Source organism: Streptopelia decaocto (genome assembly GCF_964273445.1).
Source record: "Streptopelia decaocto genome assembly, chromosome: 4".
Taxonomy (NCBI): domain Eukaryota; kingdom Metazoa; phylum Chordata; class Aves; order Columbiformes; family Columbidae; genus Streptopelia; species Streptopelia decaocto.
The window spans coordinates 23,234,789-23,256,968 of NC_138658.1; the positions used below are offsets into that span (position 1 = coordinate 23,234,789).

General features: G+C 35.9%; 1 protein-coding gene across 5 annotated transcripts in view; it reads right to left on the reverse strand.

Annotated features, from left to right (window-relative positions):
- LRBA (LPS responsive beige-like anchor protein) overlaps window positions 1-22,180 on the reverse strand; it is a 411,832-nt gene that overhangs the window by 302,547 nt on the left and 87,105 nt on the right. For 4 of the 5 annotated variants that reach the window (XM_082050428.1, XM_082050427.1, XM_082050425.1 and 1 more), the window contains 4 exons: window positions 12,929-13,062; window positions 4,023-4,101; window positions 3,603-3,736; window positions 1,254-1,315 (listed from right to left, as the gene is read on the reverse strand). In XM_082050428.1, coding sequence (XP_081906554.1) covers window positions 1,254-1,315; window positions 3,603-3,736; window positions 4,023-4,101; window positions 12,929-13,062 — 409 coding nt within the window. The remainder of the gene's footprint in view (window positions 1-1,253; window positions 1,316-3,602; window positions 3,737-4,022; window positions 4,102-12,928; window positions 13,063-22,180) is intronic. The other variant, XM_082050426.1, reaches the window with a different exon arrangement.

The window sequence follows — 22,180 nt, forward strand, 5'->3', positions numbered from 1 at the left end:
ACTTCCAGTATTGCTGTACGTAAAGTAACCATCTCTAAATTCCGAAAGTTCCATGATGAATATTAAATTCCTTTCAGAGTAAAAAAAAATTTCCTCAGGAAGATGGAACACCAGATGAGCAAAGTTCTAGATGTATTCATTAATAATAAGCTCACTAGAAAACATAACTACTCTTCACTAGTTCATTGTAAAATCTATTAGGTGTAATCTCCAGAAGTAATTGTTCTTATTGCACCTTATTGACAATGCAGACTATCGATTTTTCACACCTTCTATGATTCTTTCATTTGTATTCATGAAATGTCTATCAGCACACTCTAAATAAATTTGGCAATATAGGCACTAAAACGAATAAATCGATGTGAAGAAACATTAATTTTGCATTATCCTTATTCGTCAGGCAAGCAAACCATAAGGGCTGTAAATGAAGGTCAAAGGTTTTGAAATGGGTCAGAACCCTTGACCTCTAGACCAATACCATTCCCATTAAAAAGGGCTATTTTAAAGTTTTAAGTAGGGGAATTTACTACCAGAAAGGTATCATTCTTAAAGTACCAAAAAAAAAAAAAAGGCTCAATAAAAACAGTCTTCCATTTAATTACAAGAAAGAGAGCAAGAAACTCAATAAGAAAATCCAATTAATATAGCATATGCCATTTTAAAAAAGTTCCTTAGACTCTGGCTCTTTTCCAACCACAGGAACAGGCAATTCTCAGGTTCTTAAATATCTAAAATCACTTTGCCTTTAGGAATGTAGAATGTCCCAAACTCTTGACAACCAGGGTTGCTTTCTTACATTTTTCTCAAATTCTTAGTACTTGTCAAATCAATTAAGAATGACAGGGTTTCAAAAGTATTTATCACTCATTTCATAACCTCTTCACAAAAGGAAAAATTCTATTCATCCCACAGGATCCAGCGTGCCAAGATGCAGAAATCAATCTGTTTTCATAAGCTTAATATTTCATTGATCCTATTTTATCTTACAAAAATGACAGCATAGAATTACTTAGGCACACCAGCATCAAGGTTATACAAATGCTCAACAGTAAAGTAACATAAAACCTTTAGTATCTTCTCTCTCCTAGCAAATAGATAGAATCAATTATTCTCTTTTTTGTAATCAAAAGGCCTTGCACATGATCTTTTTTACCCATTACACATAACCTTAAATTTAAAGTAAAATTTTACCTGTAAACTTCAATAGTGCTCAAAGACAGTGATTTCGGACAACATTGGTACTTAAACCTCACCTGAGAGCAAAGCAGCATCACCAGCTCCACAACTGAACTGCTAGATTTCATGCACACGAGACCTACAAAAGGAAAAAACAGTATACATAAATGCATGCTTATATGGCACCAGCTGTTTGTAAAGAAATATTTTGAAGTGCGATAGATTAGAGGCATTTTAACAATCAAAAGAAAGCGGAAATTCTCATACCACTTACAGTAAAATTTTGTACTTTATCAGCACAAAATGAAAGTACGTATGTGAGAGGGAGACCATAAATTCCATGCTTCGCATCTAAAAATGCAGCTAATAGTAATACATTACCGCTATCATTCACAGTTTCATAAATGTTTGTATTTCAAAGTGATCAGAAGTGTGGTTAACATATGTTATATTAATCCACTGTATCTACATTTTGCTATTTCTTGAAGGATTGGGTCATTATATATGCAGAGAAGGGAAATGGCTTTATGACCTTTGCTTTCTCCATTGCGCATTCTCCTTTCAGCCCCCAGCTATCAATCAAGTTTCCATTTTGTTTCATGGCAGCAGACATCCCAAACACTCTTATTAGTACTTTGACCCTTAACCCCACACTAAACCTTAGCAGAAGTGCAAGCAGTAACCTATTATATATTCTCAATTGTTTATAAACTAATTTTACTATTATTTTTTGTATTCCTATTTTGTTTGGGGTTTGTCTTTAACTGGTTTTTAAATCCCAAAATTGGCTTCATGTGTTTATTTTTGTCTAGACAGCTCATACACTCCAAATACTTCTCCAGTTTTTTTAATTCATCCAGACTATGAAATACTCATCTCTCTACATCTATACTACAGTCAAAATACTTAGAAACCAGACTACTTTTTATCTCCAGACAAGAAAATGTAAATAAATAGGATATTTAATTTCCCAGCAAATAAGGCTTTGAGAAAAATCTCTTTCCTCTTATCCTCATTAAATGAATGAAATAAATCTATTCACAAGGTAGCTTCCATTAAAACATTTTTCAGCTAAAGCGATGCTCACATGTAGAATACCATCCTTTTTAGTCATACAAGAGAAGACAATTCACACGCTTCCTGTCACTTCTGTCTACCCCCAAAATGTAGGTGAGCTAAATTCCTAAGCTCTAATCATTTTAATTTCAGTCAAGTTTAATGAAGTCTCAGTTTTGATGTCAGCAGTCTTCAGTTAAACACTTACCAGTGTTAGATATTCTCATTGTGTTTCGTACAATGCTGACTGTATTCAGCACTACATACAGGTTTCCTGTCCTAACCCAGGAAACAAGTAGTTTCAAATATGTTTTTAAAAGAGAACTTTAATTCCTCAGGAAACAACTAGATCTATTAGCACAAATACAGCTCATGTGCAAGCAATCAGCTCAAGTTAAGTGACCATGAGCTTCTAACACGGGAGCGCTTCCTTACTGGAAGCTGACACAAGCTCAGGCCCTAATTCAACTCACTGTTTTAATTGGACAAAACCCTGCAATTTTCACTCTAAAAATCAGTGGACAAAGCAATTTACATGACATAACCAAATTATGAAAAAATTGAAAAACTGGTATCCGCTACGCAATTCAGTGTTCCAATAAACATGCGTTTTTAAATTAAGGACATTAATATCTACAGAACTAAGCCTCATTTTTAACCAGAGAGAAACCCACCAGTAGAGAGAAAATTCAATCATCCCAAACTCAATCATTTTAAGCCAACACCAGGCAGAGTCATGATCCTTGCTGTGCACTTGAATCTTCATCTTCTCAACAGTACTGGAGGATTCTTCCCCATACTGACAATGTCTTCCTCTTACCTGTTTGACTGTCTTCCAAATACAAACCAAAGAGACAGAAGCAGATTCATATGCAAGAGATACACCACAGTACACTCTGCTGACATGGGTCCCAAGAAGCCTTCTGGTACAACATCACAGTCAAAATGCAAGCTCTTTGTAGTTAACCTTCTACACTACATGTTTTATATCGAAGCATTGACCCTGACAGCAAATTTCTGTTTAAGGCTCACTAACACATTTCATACACCAGCTTCTATGGGACAATTCCCTGGAAGAGCTGGAAAACTAAAGAAGAAACAACAGTTTGTCCCTCATAATAAGATACAGGAAACTATCAGATGAGATGGAGGCAAAGTGGTAGCGGAGATAGCAAAGGTGAGGAGGCAATGACAATGACCTCAGAGGACTAAAGACAGAACGAAAAGGAGACAGTAAAATCCAGCAGACAGCACTGTGCGGGAAGGTGAGAAGAAAGGTTCTAAGGCCAAGCCAGTAGAAGAAAAACTGAAATTTTGAGTCTCCAAGGTAAAAGAAAATACACTTTTTTTTTTTTTTAATGGAAACTTACTTGTACCTTCTATCAGCAACTCCTGTCCATGGCTGCCCAAAAGAGTCCGAGAAAGAAAGGGAGCAAAATCCACAAAAATCTCTCTCAGAAGCGGGGCAGCTTTTTCCAAAGCATGTTCAAGCCTGTCTGTAATACTAGTAGAAAGATACAGGTGGTTAACAAAAAAAGAAGGAAGTTGCTGAAATTCCGTAGAAAGAAGTATAAATTTTGACAATGTTTACGTGAAGTAGATGTATAAGAAGAAATCAATAACTCAACGCTTATCTTTTTCCAAACCTTCATTAGGTATTGATCATCAACAAAACAACATTTTAAAGTGAGTTGTTTTGTTTTGTTTTAATGTGGAATCAGAATATCAACTGTAATATCAAAAAAGTGAGCCACAGCACAGCTGTTCAGATGTTCAACTGAAGAAGTTACCTCATATTTGAGGTGGAATCCTCAGGCACTGAAGAAACTGTAGGGACAGATGGTAATTTCGAATTGGATGATCCCCTTCCTGCAAGAGAAAACAATAAATAAATTATACAAGAAAGCAGGCCAGAAGTTAGACAACTGGACCAGAAACTAAAGCCTCAAGCTCATCCTCTGGGAAACCAGTGTTTTCAAGTACATGAGAGACCAGGTAAACCCTTGCACCTCTTTGTGCTTCACTTTTTTTGCCATAAGACTCGTATTTACTTATATTCATATTTACCGGGTATGCCACGGCAAGGTTTGTAAATTTTGTTCTAGCACAGATACAAAGCAATTCAAGGAAGCCTTGTGGTTTGCTTTGTGGAGGAAGTCAGACTAGACTGCGGTGATTCCTTCTGAGCTTATAAGCCATGATTCTCTCCAAACAAATTTAATACTTACAAGGTTAAGTAGTGAATGCAAATAATGTCCTACACACTTAATATTCCTGTAGTGTACTTATATATACTACTGCAACTAATACATATTAATATAAAGCCAAATGGTAATATATTAAAGCATCTCTTTTGATTATTGGAAGTGCTCATCCAATTTTAAGTAACTTGTACAGAAAACCTTCAATTTTCTGTCTAAAGTTAAAGCATGTTTGTGTCAGAATGAAGCAGAATACAAAATGAGTGGGGACCTTTCAACAGCCTGGCTTAAATTTTTGCAACACTGGGACTCTGACAAAGACAGCTATGATAAAATTCTTCATTGCACTGCCAGCATCATTAGAATGATGGCAGTGGAATAACTTAATATATGAGTTATTAACTTTACCACATCAATTATTCAAAGGTTCATAGTGAAGTCTGGGTCATTTATTTATCCTGTGCTTACAAAAAAAAAAAAAAAAAAAAAAAAGGCAATTGCGTTATTTTGAACCAACACCACACAGCTCTCATCAGCAGAGTAGGAATCTGTAAATACTAAATTCTGCTGTTCAGTATATAAAGAGAAACACAACCTCCATACTGCAGTATGAATTGGTATTAGCAATGATGAACAGGGGGTAAGCAAGACAGCCAGAGATTTCACAGATATTTGCTGCCAGGATAGGAACGGTGATACTCACAAATCTTGTATTGCATTCCAAAATATAGAGAGGAATGAATCTTAGCAGACAGATTTCTGTGCATTTCCCAAGAGCCTGACTGCTTCTAGTCCATCTGCAATCCTATCTCTTCCCAGTCTTAGGCCCTGTCCTATTCTCTTTTCTCTCACCTTGCCAGATTCAGATTCCTATGCTGCTGGGGCAGGGTTGGGGGGGAGGCAAAGAAAAAAAGCATGAAAGAAAAGAGTTTAATCATTTCAGTTCTCACATCAACCTTAGCAAAGATGTGACCCTTCTCAGAACTATAACTATAGAAAAATTCCTGATCATCTCATCTACACTGGAGTGAGTTCAGTTATAAATGCAACCTTGTCTGGAAATAAGCTGCTAAGATTTTCAAAGTGTCTACCATAATGTGTCAACTGCAACTTTTCAATGTCTTTCTGCTTGACTGAAGTGCAATAGATTTGTAAAAAAGATGGCAAAGACACATCCTTGAGATATTACGTTTATTTCCCCTATCAAATATCACACTTCTGCCCCAAATCACTGGTACTCAGAGCTTTCCCTAGAATTTATTTTTTTTTCCTATCTGGGGAAGATGTTTTTCTCTAACTTTGCTTCAAAAGGCAGCGCAGAAACCAATAAATAAACTAATGTACCAAAATGGTGAAAAGTTTTGCTTTTATTTCTTTTTGTTTCTTCACAGGGGGAGATACCTTTGTAAATGTGATTCGCTCATGCTTTTTATAAATGCACCGAGAAGGTCTTATTTTGACTTTCATATGGGATGATGGGGTCAGAAAAAAATTTAGGTGGACCAAACAAAATGAAGGACAGGAAAGTGGGGAAAAGAAGCATTGGCTGAAAGCAAGGTGGAATCTGAATCTTCTGGGCATTGTTTCCTAAATAATTAATCTAATACAGGTAAATCAAAACTAAATTTCTGAAAATTTCAATGGTGATTACTAGATTCTGTAAATATTTTCAATATTTTTGTGGATACATTTCCCTTTTGTTAAGATCCAGTTTCACATAGTCAAACCACCAAAAAGTATTTTTGGCATTCACAAAGGAAAAACAATTAAATGATGTGCCGAAAATTAGAACAGAGCTTCCTGTACAGTAAAACAAAACAAAGCCCACAGAAAGTAACAAGCCACGTGATAGAGCAGTTTAACAGACTCCAGTTGTTTGTGGGATACTTAATAGCGACAATAATTCATTTTCGACACATTTACATTCATACCTAAGTATGCACAATACCCCTTTCTGCTGCCTGTTGGATTAAGACTTTAAAACAACTAATTGATTTTCGTTATAACCTTCACACTTAAATAATTTCACTAGAAATCTCAGGTTTCTACCTAAAGCTCACCATCTTTATTCCCATTAAACAACGCTTCCTAACTTGAGAATATTTTAAGCCCACATGCCTGGTAGTGGACTTAAGCCCATATATTGCCCATAAGGGGAAATCTGCTGATCTAGGCAGTTCAACAGAATACAAAACTGAAACAGCACCCAAAGCTTTCATAATAAGAAAGTCCTCTCAGCATGCAGATTGCACATGAAGAATATCTTGTTATATAAATGCTTGCATGCTTTTTACTCCATATAAAATCTGTGACCAGTAATACACTAATTATTGGGTATGTTAGAAAGTTAAAAGTATGTACAACTAAAATCCCACCATATTAAATGCATAGCAAAATGAAGGGTCACTTTATGAAGAAAAGAAATAAAATTCTAACAGTTCAGCATAGTAGCATGAGTTTTAAAATTAAATGAGATGAAAACAATGCAATGTTTAGGCCACAAACAAAATAACTGAAGGAAAATATTAGAAAAAAATTAAAGCAAAACATGTGCAAGGACAATGACAGGGCATAATAGCCATAATGAGGCTAATAAAGAGACATGCACTCAATCCTGGGAAACTGGGGGGTTTTGTTGTTTGTTTTGTAAGATGGGTTTCTGGGGCAGGTAGGGAGCTGTTTGGTTTTCTGTTTTTACACACAATGGCACTGCTAAAAATGGTGAGAGTGGGAGGTAAACCAAATCACTGGAAACAAATAGGATGTGATTTTTTTCTTCTCCTAGAAATCAAGACAAATTGTGCATAAGAGTAGGTATAATTGTAAAACTCTATGAAGTTTCAAGTTAAAACCAACTTTTGAATATAGACATAAACAGAAAAAGAACGGATAATTTGAATTTGACACAACAGCATAAGGTTGGCACCTATATAAACTGATACTATTTTTGAAGATTGTGTAAGGATATTTATGGCCTGAATTTCTTCATGCTTATCATCATCTAAATCCACATTCCAAACTCAGCTGTATTTCACTAAAATGGGTGAATCTCAGATTTATCACAGCTGAGAATTTCAGATTTTTTATTTTTTAGATAGGATTAGGCATAGCGATTTTTACATTCAAACTTGGTGTTATGAAAGTACTCTTTTGACTTTAACTCAAAAGTGGCTTTTTATTCTACTATTTTTTTCTGCATTCAGTAAAAAAAAAAAAATACTTCAGTAGCATATTTTCACCCACAACACACATGTGGGTAAGTGCAGTAGCTACTTCAAACATGTGGAACTAAACTGACTTATCTCTTCCTTACCCTTTCACTGATAAACTGGCTCCTTCAAACTGACAGTTTCACAGACATTTGCAAGAACATAAAAGAAAAGGCAAATAGATCATCTGTCTAGCACCCTTACAGAGAAACCTTATTGTTTATTCAAGGTCCCCAAGGGCCTAAACAAATAATGTCTCTAGCAATAAAACACTGCTAAAGAAACTCCTTGTGCAAGATCCTTATGCCTTTGCATATACACTTATTATACGAAGTATGTGTTGTCAATACACAAGCAGTGTGTGATATACTTCACTCTAGGAGGATGGAAATGAGGAAAAAAAAAAAAGCAAATAGTTGAATTAAATAACCATGCTTCTTAATTTTGTACAAGAGACCTGGCATACATAAATAAACTGATGCTCTTTATGAAAGGAGTATCTGATAGAGTAATGAGCTCGTTCAAAAATACACTTAGGAGGCTGGAAGTGTACAATGCAAGACTACAATAAAAGGTTTTACAAGCTAATATAAGGGATCTGTTTACATAAACACATCTGTAGGTTAAACAAGAACACATTTCATGAAACAGTGGTGCACTCTCTAAAGAGAAGCTGCTTTAAAACTGGTTTTATACTGAAACAGTTTAACCCATTTCCATTGTATATCACTTGAGATTTTTAGAAGTGCCACTCAGCTTTGGTAACTATTCTTCAACTACTCTCACTGTAAAGTTGGGCTTCACTTTGAACTAGTTACTATAATCCAGTGAATTTCTTGAACTACTTCTGCACGAATGGTAACTCACTTCACATTCATTTTTCTTACTTTAGCTTGTCTCCCACTACCTTATTTTATTGCAAGTCTTCAAGGTTATTTTCATCTATGTATAAAAATCAATCAATACCATTCTTCTTTGCAAAACAAGTCAACTGTGGGAGAAAATTTACATTTTCCCATGTGTAGGACTAGAAGTCAGGAATCACAACTTCTTTTATCTCCTGTTACTGCTTCTTCCCAGGTTTCTTCCAAGCATGTACCTTCTTTTTCACCTCAGCCTTTGACATGGCCTTGTTTATGACTTCACACCTTGGGGAAGAGCCCAAAGCCTGAAGCAGAAATCCTGCTGGCAACTCTGTGTGGCTCAGAGGCAAACCAAGTGAAACTCAAAAAACTCCAAGTAAGAGGGGGAGGAGGCAGGCAACAGAAACCAAGAGGAACTTCTTGGTGCTTTCTACACTCCAAGTGTCAGTAAGGACAAGATGCAATTCACTCCTGCTTCCTACAGACTTTTCAGACTCCTTCTTTATAGAAATACTTTAACATGCATTTGCAAACTGAACAGTGAAAGCCTCAAAACTGCATTCTTTAGAGTGAAGCACTAATAAAATGCATGTGAAATCCTTCAAGCACATAAACAGAAAAATTCAGTACCAGTGGGAATGCAAACCGCAAAACAGTTCAAAAAAGTTCACACCGCTTCAGAACATTACAACCATAATAGAAATATTTAAAAGGCAAACTGAGTGACCAACAAAAATACAAGCATCCCACTACCATATTCGTAGTAGTTCAGACAACTTTGCTGAGTCCTGCCTATCCAAATTTGAGTCCTGCCTTTCCAGTAGCTCTTCCTGGACACAGCATGTGTAAAGTCTCTGCATCAAATCGACATCCAACTTATGAGCCAGTTAAAGGAAGAAACAAGTAAATTCCTCTTCCTTAGATTATTACTAGTAAACAGTCACTTTTGCTCTATACCACCCTCCATAAGGGACAAAACGATTGGCTCAACATGGGCCACCAAGGGTTTTATTTTCTCCATTCATTTCCAAGATCTTTCAACAATTGGAGTAGCAATTCCAGCAGACCAACCACCAAACATCAGCTATGAGCAAGAGACTGATAGGCAAGTTTGGACCACAAGGGGCACATTTGTATTCAGGAAAGGCTTTTTGTGCTGTGAAATACTCTGTGGCTTGAAGGAGTAAAGCTGAAGAAGCTTCTGCAAAAAGTCCAGGCTGTCTGAGGCCAAAACATGTCTTCACCCCCTTTCCATGTATCAGAGGAACAGAGTGAACTTAGATGGTTATCAACCCAACTGTCAACACTTTGTATTTGGTAGGCCGGGACATGTCACATCCACTTTATACGATCTTAGGACAATCTTAAGGGTCAAATATCTGAAATACCCACAGACCTTGAGCTACAGGCAAGACACAAACTTCAAGAAAAGATATTGGAAAGGAGGTGGATGAATCTTGAGCACACACAAATGCAAATGGAGGCATCTGGAACCACAAAGACTGACTAATAGTTCAACACAGATCCTACCTTGACCAAGCAATCTTGACATCACATCTGCAGGTGAAGGACACTCACATACTACATAAAACTCATTCCCAACTGATGATTATGCACATGTTACAATTAAAACACTATCACTTCCTGTTTAATCCTGTTTCAATATCTGTATCTCCCTTTAATCTCTGTCTTGGAACACACTGATTCAAGTCTACAGAGTAAAGCATTAGATGGTACTATATTACAGTTCTGTTTGCTTAATCAGTTTTTAACATAAACAATTGCATACAAAACTCATTTTTAAAAAATTATTTGACTTTAGAAAAAAAACCCTGAATTTTATTTTCAAATGTAGCACGTTTAATAGCCTTCATATAAAATGTGAAAAGGCCCAAATTTATACTCGCTACATAACCCCCTAGTACTTTTTTTAAAAGGATTGAATTATTTTTTCTTAATTACAGAGTAAACAGACTTTAAAAGAATGTTAGCTGAAAAAATGAGAACAATGTATTGAATCTCTGCTGCACAAAGACAAAAATTAGTGGAAGAACAGGTGATGTGAACTCATGGGAAAATTATACATATTATATTTTGTTATTACATGAGGCTTGCTTATTGCTACTTGTATCCTCAAATAAAAAGTTAAAGACCTTATGCAGAACAGTATTCAAACTTAATTGTGTGCAATTTACATGACCAACAGAAGTGTAAACCACTCCAACTTCACAAAATTTTTGTTTCCATGCCATTATTTTACTGGGGAGAAAAGAGTCTCACGTTTTAATCTGTTTAAAGCATGATTTCATTTACCCCTTCACTTTTTCTTTTAATTAATTAGATTGCCAGTCAAAACATGTCTACTATTTTTAATCCTGATTAGTTTCTTTTTATGCATATCAGTTCAGATTACATGCCCAATTTTTGCCAAAACTCCCAGACATGCTGGAAGTCACACAGTTACAAACTCCGTCAGTATTGTTTATTGTCTGGATTTCTTATATATTCTGCAGGCACAGAACCACTTATTTTTCTTCTATACTTTCTTAAAAGATTGACTAAATCTGAAAATCAGTGTTCATCTATTTTGTTTATATCAAAAACAAGTGAACACTGACTCCAGAAACTGTAATAATTAAGCCCATATCTAACCTGGGTAACCAGGTAAGAAGTCAACAAATCAGCAATTATTTTGAACAATTTCAATGTAGGTAAAGTTTTACTATTTTAAAAACAGACTAGCTGCTCAGAGCCAAACTTCCCCAAAGAACTGTGACATTTTAAAAGACAGCTAATTTTCCTAGTCCAAACATTAGTCCTAGATTAGTATAGTGCTACCTCCTGCAATTTCAGTGACAAAATGGATTCTCCCTTTTGCAAAGAATAAGAACATACTAGATTTCAATAGCTCTTCCTTTATCATGGCTGGAACAAAACCTTTTTATTTTCCCAAGAAATGCAATGGGCACTTAAGATGGCAACAAATATCTTCCAGACACAACATTACTAGAGGACATGACAACAGATTATATATTTTTTCCTCAGTCTTTGCAATTTGGATGTAAATTCATAAAAACAGGAAGCAAGCAACCAAACATTGAGAAGGAACATCAATAATCAGGCATAGATTGAGATTTCCTTGATTAAGATGCAAGTCAGTTTTAAGTCTTGACATTAAACTTCACGGGCACAATTATGAGATCCTACACAGCCTTGTGACTTAAACATGGCTAAGTAGAAAAGAATGCCTTTGACACAGCATATGAGGTTAAATATCATTTATCTCATACAGAATGACCAGAGAAACTATGGGTTCAAAGGACCGATTGCTTATCAACAACCTACTCAATTTTGTCCCCACTGAAAAAACTGTCCAAAGCAATTAGTTCAGCATCAACACTGCATTTGACCTCAGGCTAAAGCTATTGGAAACACTTGTACATAATTTTCAGTACTACTTAGCACTAACAGATATATCCTTGGGCAAATACCCTACAATTTATAAATAAACTTTTGTTTTACATAGTAAATAATCTGTAACAAAAAGTAGTCTTTAGAATATACCATATTTATTCTAAATACAAGTTAATATAATATGCTTGCTTTTCAGCAACTGTGAGAAATATTGAAATTAGGACAAATACTGGATTAACAGGCTCAGCCATTTGCATTCGTTCTGCTAGATAGAGGCAAAAGGAGAACCTAAAAAAAGTTTAGCAAAGCTTTTTTTTTTTTTTAAATGCAACATTACTTTGGGCTTTTTTTAAGTTATTATCTGAATATTATTTTTTTACATTTGTGTAGCTACAGCATCAAAACTAGGATTAATAAAATGATCTGGGGGATAAACTCTCAAAAAATATCAAATTGTCACTGACAATTGGTCCAGTTTAACCTATATTCATGTTTGCTTTCCTGTAAAGTATCTGGTCTTTGCTAGAGGCTGGGATACCAAATGCAGGCCTACAAGCTGACATAAAGATACAGACAAAGTAGTATGCAGGACACTGAGGTCTCAAAGGCCCTTTTGTCTCACTTGATAATTTAAGACGTTATACCACATACACTCCAACAGCTTAAAAAAAAATAGAAGTGTAAAACACTGTCTTCCCAGATTGTTGTCACAGTTTCCCCTAAGAAAATACAACCAGCAATAGTAAACACAAGACTCATATATAAACAAATAATATACTTACATACACTAATCAGTATTACTCTGGAAAGCAACTAATGGCTTAAGGTCTGAAAAACAATTGTTCTCATCTACAGTGTTTGGAGATATGGATAATTTTTGAAATGCCTGTCGCCTTCACATATAACAAAAAGTTGTTAATTTGTAATCAGAGTGAATGGTGAAGGAGGGGGAAACAAGAGAGGGATGGCTGGGATTTGGATTTAAGTTGTTTAATTTACCCTTACTCACCAGGAGATTCTCCTGACAAATCCGGGGCTTGGGCTGAATCTACAGAAGAAACTACACTGACGGCATTTGTAGGAATACCCATAGCAGCTGTAGAAGAGGAAAGGGTTGATTTCTTCGGTGGTACAACAACACTCCTAGGTGAAGACAAAAAGTTAATAAATAATACTGCATGAAGATTCACACACCATGATCCTTGTTTACAAATCTAGCACTTACATTTCTATATCCTGCAAAAGTACATTTCCTTCTCTATTTTATTTTTCCATCATCTTTGGCAATCTTTGTCCTAAGGACACTTCACCTTTGTTTAGTTTTTATGGTACACTTTAATATCTCATGCACTTTCACAAAATCCTGGACAAACAAGCCTACAGTTAGGAGATCAGCAGGATAAGTGATCTGGAAGTAGGCTTTACTTTTCATCTTTGTTTCCCTAAGGTTTGGTTTTAAACTTCAGGCAATTATTTACAAAAGATGTCACAGTATTCAAAATAAAAAATTAAAATAAATTATCAATGCTGAAGGTTGCCTTGACAGTATACTTCTTCTGGTATTCTAATGCAGAACACAAAACTAATTGAAGAAGGATATACTACAGCTAAAAACATCCTAACACATATCTGCATGTACATATAAACATTTACACAACTTAAAAATAGAGCTAAGCCATAAATTTGAGTATATCTTGTCAATCAGGTCTTACTTATATAACAAATCAAAACATTATTTGGAATTGAAGACAGAATCTCAATTTTTCATACAAGTTAAATTTCAGGCCTTTTAGTCAGTATTAAAGAGTACACATGAGGAAAAGATGCAAAGTGACAAGCTAGGCATGGAGATTTATCTCATATGTTACCAAGATATCTATTTATGCCATACCAATTTCAATTAAATTGTAGTACTTTATTCCAAATACCTAAAAGGCCTTGTTAAGCATACATTAAAGGCATTTTTAATTGCAAGTTAGCTCCATAAACATGCAAAAATCCAGCTAATGAGGTAAAGAGTACAGCTGATATATAATGCACTCCCACAGCAGTGCTTACTTTTAATTACCTGGTGTTAACTGTAAGATGAAAGTCTTCAACATTCAATTTATTTAATCACATATTTTGTTGACAGTACTATAACTACACACTGAAAGTATTCCCTTAATAGCTTTAACGTACTCATTTTCTAAATAAAGTAACTTAGAAACTTGACCCAAATTCAGGTGTGGTAATAGCAACCAAAGAAGTTTTGTCAAGTATTTCTAAAATAGTTCTTGGGGGGAAAAACAAGGACTGTATTTTACTCCCTTCTTCAGTCCCAAGGATGTCACAGAAGCTAGACCATGTTACTGATTAAATCAACCTCCTTAATGGCAGGAGTAGGCAGGCACCATAGTTGAAGGCAGTACATGTCATATCATTATAAGGGTGACTGCTAATGTTAACTATGCACTAAAAAAATAGAAGCAACAACACCTGAGCCCCAAGTCAATATATTGTGCCTGAACCATGAATTTTGCTCTTATGTTCATGTCAGTGTCCCTGAAACATGAACAATACGCTAAAAAAAGTTCACATATTTAGACTATCTTCTAAATTATAAACATATCACCAATTAATTTTGCATCACCCAGGTATAAGTAGGGGGTATCTCACTCAAGATTCTGTGACATTCGCTGTCTGGAAACTGATATTACTGTTCTATAACACAGTTTCAAATACCTGGAAGGGGCTGGGAAATTCATACAAGTTTACTGAATAGAAGATGCACCCACACATTAGTAAACTTTTAGACATTTCTCCAATATCCACAATACAGCACTGAATCCCAGGCATATTCCTTCACGGATTTTAAGTTTTTACTGTGTAGCCATCCAATTCAAGAAATACTGACCAATAATATTAAACCCAAATTATACAGACATATTACAAATATATGTCTATTTATGTAGACTCTGAGATCCCAGTGCATGAGCTGGAAATATTTCTTTGCACACCCACTAAGTTATATAAACAATTATCCATTTGCCACTAACTAATACACACATAATTATATTGGATGCCAGGCGACATGGGTGAACGCTTAGTGACAAATTTTGGCATACATGCAAGTAGCATCTCGTTGTGTAATTAATTTTAAATTGGAAAACAAGTTACTTCGGAGGGGCAAAATCAAATCTTCTGGCAAAGTCTGTTAATCAGTATTCTCTCAAAACATCAAATCAGAATGGCTGTGTCCTCTGAATGCCTATGAATGCTACTGATCCTACTCTCAGACTCTAAAAGCCCCAGCAACCACGAAACAGCTGATATTTCAAGTCTTAAAGGACAGGTCAGACCCACACCTTAAAAAAATTATACGTAAATGGCTGAACTTTGACTAATTTTCTACATTAGAACCACCCCCTTTCAGATGAAAATGTAGAAATGAACACACTGGGAGGCTCATGAAGGAATTTCAGAGGAGGAATAATTCTTAGCATTACTACAAGAAGCTCCTCACAGGGCAGGTGAAACTGCAGTTCTGAAACTGCATGGGAGTGAGGAATCTTGTGTGCAGACGGGACTGTTACCTGAACGCTGCTTGTCTGCAGCTGACAATGAGTAGAGACACAAAAGAAATCTCAGCTACAAGTGTCTTCCATTTTCTGTGCTGTTTCTGACACAACACTATATATTATCATTCCTTCCTGTAAACTTCTACTGACCTTCAGTGTGTGTAAGTGTAGCTGCACTGACAGAGCAGTTGCAGCAAGTTGCCAGGCTCTCTATAGCTATCCTAGGAGAGATGCATTCAAGCAAAGGAATTAGACTTGTTTTTTTGGTGTTTTTTGTTTTGTTTGCTTTTCCCCTGGGCTGCTACAGACAGTAGTAAATGGCCACAATAGTTCCTTTTGCTTTTTAAGATCTTTTGTATACCTTCTCACCTTCAAACCTGTAGAAGTTTGGGAATACAGGTACAGCTGTGACTCATCTTCAGTAACTTACTTTCCATGAAGTACATTAAAAAAAGGAATTATATTCTAACACTTCCATTACAGTTTTTAGTATCTAGCAATGGCATTCACTTTAAGGAAGGTACTCAGACTATTAGTGTGAGGAATACAGCATTAATACACAGCTGCAAAGCAGACCTGTTAGCAGGCTTTTTTTTTTTTTAATTAGACTACATCATAAAACATCATTCCTTTTGCTTTGATTCAAGGAAGACAAATGAATAACTACATGCTTAAGACTTCAAAATACAGAAGAATGTATGCTGCCTTACAAACAGTACATGTGACTGTGTACATGTGTATTCCAGTCATCACATCCTTTGAGCAAAAGACACTCACTCTCAGTTTTTTGAGAAGCATCAGTTATCTTATCCCACTGAAAAAAAGTTCTAGCTTTCAGTTAAAAAAAAAGATCTACTTCATAAATTCTACCATAATTCCTGTATCTGATCTTGATCTCCTGTGTTATTAATACAAGCTTGCTCAAAGATTCAGAGCCTTCACAATGCACCACAACCAAAGACTTCCGCTGTGCTCCATAACTATTCAGCAAGATAGAAGGTAATGGCAGTACAGGGGCTAGAGAAATTGCTGCTTCACATGAAAAAAATCTTTAAGAAAACAGTGGCTTTGAACAACTCACCCTAAAGCTGTTTTCTAGCCTCAGAGTCCTAGTTCTGTACTGAATTTATTTTAGATAGCGTTCTTCAGCAGTCAACTGAAATTATTCCAGTTTTTCTAACCAAAATAAAATAATCCATATTTCTTGTGAGGAAAGAAGGTCCCTTTTCCTGACATCTGTATCAATCTGAAGAACGCAGTCAAAAGAAGCACTGGGTATTGTCTACAAACATGATGTAAAGAAACCTCAAACCCTGAATGTACTTTCTGTCTTCTAGTCAGTTGCCATGACCTCCTATTCCAAAAGTTAAGATAGTTCAAAACTAATGAAACAAAACATCAAAGTATTTTAACACAACTACTTCATAGCTACATTGCTGCATTATTGGTAATGTAATGTTTGCTACCATGTATATCTGACCTTTCAATGGCACAACTGAACAATGGTACAGTTGCAGGATTTGTTTTAGGAGCTTCCATGACCAGACTTTCTTCAAGGTATGAAAGTATGGCTTGGCAATCATATAAAGATTCATATTTATCACATACTGGAAAGCAAATTAAGATATTTGAATAAACATCGGTCATGTTTCTTTAGATGCATTCTGAAATTCCTACATTTTCCCTTCTTTGTGTAGTAAAATGGTACTTTCTCTGAATATTTATGTGGAAGGGCAACTGTGCTCAAACATATTTGCCATTAACCATCAACGTTTCTTTGTGCTTTTCTTTCACAAGACTACTTAAATGCTACTATAGGTAAAATGAATGGAACTGGCAGAAAGAATGTATGAGACAATGGGAAATCAAGATTAAATATTGTAGTAAGTAAACTGGAAAACATGAAGTGTTTAACACATTAAGTAATGTAAATTTGTCAGAAGTGTCTTAAAAATTAATATGCTTTCAGCTTCTCTCAAGTAATCAGGCACTTGCTTCTAAAGAGTACACCAGTATTGCAGTACCTTTTTGTGGATAAACTGATAAGCATTTCTTAAAAAGTTAAATATTGCTACATGTGTGAATAAAACATTCATTAATAAGTAGCCTTACAGTATATTTCCTTAGATCTAAATAAATATATTTTTTAAACATCGGTAATCATGCCTGAATTTCATCAGAATAACAGCATACACTAAGCAACCTCTTGTATGGTTAGAGAAGTGTCACATGGAAGAAAACCATCTATACATTTTACTCCTTAACATTACATTGTTGCACCATTTCAATTAACTCTATACTTTTGAGTTACATTTGTATATTACAACATCCATTATCAGAATATTCAGACACAAGTGAAATAAAATAAACTAGAAAAATCTGCACATAAAATATTCCTAAAACATATTTCACAAGCAGACCTCAGACACTACTGTAAAAATAATAGTTCCGCTGCCTCATTTACATGACTACATTAGATATTTGCCTTTTAAAATTTAAAATCAAATATTTAAGATTTACAGTAGGAATTTACAGCACGTGAACTGATAAACGTAGGTCAGGCATAGTAAGAACTGGCCACCGTAAATACATCTTAGCCAGAAGGTCAGTGTGTTATTAGTCCCAATTACGCTGAAGCGTAAGGAGCCTTCGTGTTGCAGACAATTATTCACTGTTGAACGAGCACAGACCACTGAGCTGAACACTGACTTCCATCACAGACAAAGGCTTACACAATAATGACCTATTCTGCCAAATTCTGTAAGGATTTACTTATTGAAAGCTTTCTTGGTTTCAGATCACCGATTCTTCTGGTGCAATATTAAGACACAAAATAACTGTAAGTATCTTCTAAATTTTAAGTACTTTTTTTTTCTTTTTCTTTTTTTTTTTTTTTTTTAAGTTGACAAGTGTGCAATTTATTTTGAATGTATTTCAAGTTGCAAATTTTCTTTGGGTGCGAGTCAAATATTCTTAATACAACATGGGCCAGGCCAAACTGATGACCTCACTGTAATTTTAAAATATTTACATGAGCTCTGATTCCTCTTGGCACACAGGAATTCATACAGATTTAATTCTTAGCATTCCATTTTTTAGCATTGAACAGCAACACAGGTGACAGATTGTCTGTTTCCCTATGGGATAATGGTTTTAATTCAAACCCAAAAGAAGTTAGCCTTGTTCCGCACTGCCAGAACGATGCCCACTGCAGGGCTCCTATGCAATGAGCAAAAGACCAATAAAAGAGGATCAGAGACTTATTTTTACTTCTACTTTGTGAGCCAGGAAAGCAGCCTGCCATGTCAGCGTCATTCTATGGGCTCTGCTGTCTGAGAAATAATACCCATTCTCTTATGTTCCCCTTGAAATACCCAAGCAGAAAGGAAGAATAAGAGACTCTCAAAACCATGAAAGATCAGAGAGAGGGAGGAAAAAAGAGATGATAGAAAGAATACAATCAATTTTGTAAGAGAACTTTAAAATCAGCTTGGCAGGGAGAAGACTTCAAATGGTTTCCCTCTTCATCCCCTGCAGAATGCAAATTGTTGGTGTGCAAAAAGAGCTGAGCTTCTCATCACAGCATAAGTGCCTTGATCTACAGATCCTCTATTCTCATATTTTCTCTCTACCTGTACCTGGTAGACTTAATCTTGTCAAAGACGAGTTGATGCTTTTTACACTTGAGGCCCAAATCAATGAAGTCTAAAATGTATTCATTACATATAAAAAAGGGACTTTGACTAAACTTAACCGAAATGCCATGACAAAGGCACATGCATGCCACTGACTGACAAATGCATAAACACAGTCTGAGGCAAACTAAGCAGCTTATAGATGATGTTCCAAAAAGATAAACAAGCTTATTAACATATCTCTTCTGTAAGTTACAGCTTAGCTGCAGATTTAAGCTCTATGGTACAAGACCATGATTTAAGAGCCTACATTCCTCTGAACCCTCAGCATCAGCTTCTTATAATGACATGATTATTGAATGTTTCCACGAAGAACACTGGAAGCCAGGAAAGACAAAGGTTTTATTTTAAATTGCATAGTAAAAATAGCAAGTTATAGGTTATGGCTTTTATTAGACCAACTGAAGAGAAATGTCATCTCCTTTTTTATCCTAGCTTTCATTATTTTTATTTCTGTTTTATTTAAATATGCTTGTATTAGCCCCCCAGCTCTTTTCCTAAAAGATTACTACTGAATAAGAAAACTGCTGGTTTAGGATACACTGAAATTGGAACATTAATTCATGTCCCTAGGGATCTTGGGAAAAAGCCAATTCAAGTCTTGAACTTTATCATGATAAACTCCTGGCACCCACTAATCACGAGATTGTATCTTCACAGAAGATAAGGGGAAGATTTTTGGCATGGGAATGAACACATACACCTAGTTGTTTGCAAAGCCTTGCAACCTGGCAGCCTTTCAGTAAGGTTTCACTCACATAGCTGTTACTGTATACTCTCCAGCTATGGCTGGGAAGTTGATAATCCTTAAGATATGAGGAGAGTTTTGATTTCTGACACAGCATTCCTGAGATAAATGCAGGATCAGAGAGATGCTTTGAAATTCCCAGAGATACCCCACTGGAAAACTGCTACATGGGAACAACTTTTAACAAAGTGTCTTTAAAAAGGAAAAAAAAAAAAAAAAAAAAAAAAAGAAAAAGATAACTCAGAGTTTGTGTTTGCCATCAAACAATACATTAAATGTAAACCAGACACAGAAAATAAGAGAGCATCCCAAACCCTTCTTTCCAAACTCTCCCAACGTACCTCAGTATTTTTGTGTATCCAGAGATACGAGCAACTCTACTACAGTTTCTTGTAAAATGTTTTTTCTTTCCCTAGCACAATTCCTTCCCACTGCTGTCCCTAGGTGTCATTTCACAACATAAACTTCTATTTTAAGCAAAGTTGCACTATATAAAGATACAGTTACCTACAAGTGGTCATGAAACTTTCCTCTCTATATAATTTTAAATATAATTGTTTCACATACACAGTTATTCCATCTTTTTTATTAACTGATTTATTAGCTAGTTAGCAACATGCCTCATCACAGAGCAATATATTTACCATAGATGCAAGATTGTGTATGTCACTACCAAGATGATAACTGATTGGAGGTAAGACTTCTACATTATTAAGTACACTTTTATCTACCTGACGTACCCAATAAATGATGGAAATGAAAAATCAAATCACATAGAAACACAGAGTTGCTGACATACTGAGGTCACATGCAACTGCTGAAGGACAAAATATCTTATACTGGTTCATGACCTTTTTCTTACATATTTAGCCCCACCTACAAAACACAAAAAGTCATAGAAAACTAATACTCACAAGTTATCACGGTGAAGCAATCCGGATAGCTACATAAACCTCTACCTAAAGCCCTTGCCCTCTGCTCCTCCATTCACAAGCACGGTGCTGTCTACTGCTTCAGTCCATGCATCCCTTTCACTTCTCTATATACATTTCTTCACCAGAGTGGTTTCTTTTCAGGATCTGATACAGTAATCATTTCATGAGGTTAAATGAAAGAATGTCAATATTTGTGGTGAAAAATGGCTGGCACTTTGGAGGTAGAAAAAGGAGAGAGGAGTTCATCTGGGACAATGCAGCACTGGAAAATTAAAAGGGCAAAAGAGCAAGTAGTTCAACTGTTTAGTGACTTGCTTTAAAAAACACACTGCAATTTAAGCTTTTCTAAAAATTATTTGAGTGATTTTGTAACTATACCAAAAAAAAGAACACAGAACTGCAAGTGATCAAAGGGTTGCTGCCAATGGCCACTATTTCATTAGTGAACATTTATCAAATTAAATTGCATCATTTCCTCTGATAAGGTTTTGTAGGCATAATACACCTATGTCAGATATCAGGACTGCAATTGCCCAACTACTTCCTGTCTCGTTAAGCTACTTTAAACCAACTCAAATCAGATTTGCACAAACAGTGCAAACCTTCAGTTTTAGCAATAGCTAAAAAATAACTTCTAGATGAAACATGCACTTCTGTACCAGATCTCCAGAAACAGGTTATTTTGTGATTCAAATCTCTACCACTCGGCAATGAACAATAGGAATTTCCTGAGGAAGAACATTAGTCACAAACTAAACCGTTATGCTATTTCACATCGGCTGCACATTTGCTGTAAAGAGCAATGATAGGCCTCTCTGGAGAAGCGCTAAAAGCACTTGGGCAGCAGCAGGGACACAGAGACATGACAAGTTCTAAATGAGTGTCCCCCTTCTACCAATTTTCCCCTTCTGCCTCCATCCTCCGACTGCTCCCAAAATAAGTCCTCCTGTTTAGCATCATGAGCAGAACACAATATTTACTTTGAGACAAGAGCAAGGGGGCCCAATGCCAGCATACACCATCTGTGTCTAATCTAGCCAGACAACCAACACCACCTCTTCCCTCACTAGTGATACAGCAATCGGAGCTGAGAAGACACATTGTGACAGCTGCGTCCATACTCCTGGCAGAGCTGCGCTCCTTTCTTGGGTCATCTATGTTTGCCAGTTTGAGCAAGGCAGCCACAGACTGCAAAGACATCACAGCCAGAAGAAGTTCAAGAATAAGCGCAGGATCAGACACTGGTATGGTAACCAAGAATTCCCTCACACCAGATCAACTGCAGGATTTCTGGATATGATTAAGGCTTTTCTAGAGGCAGGA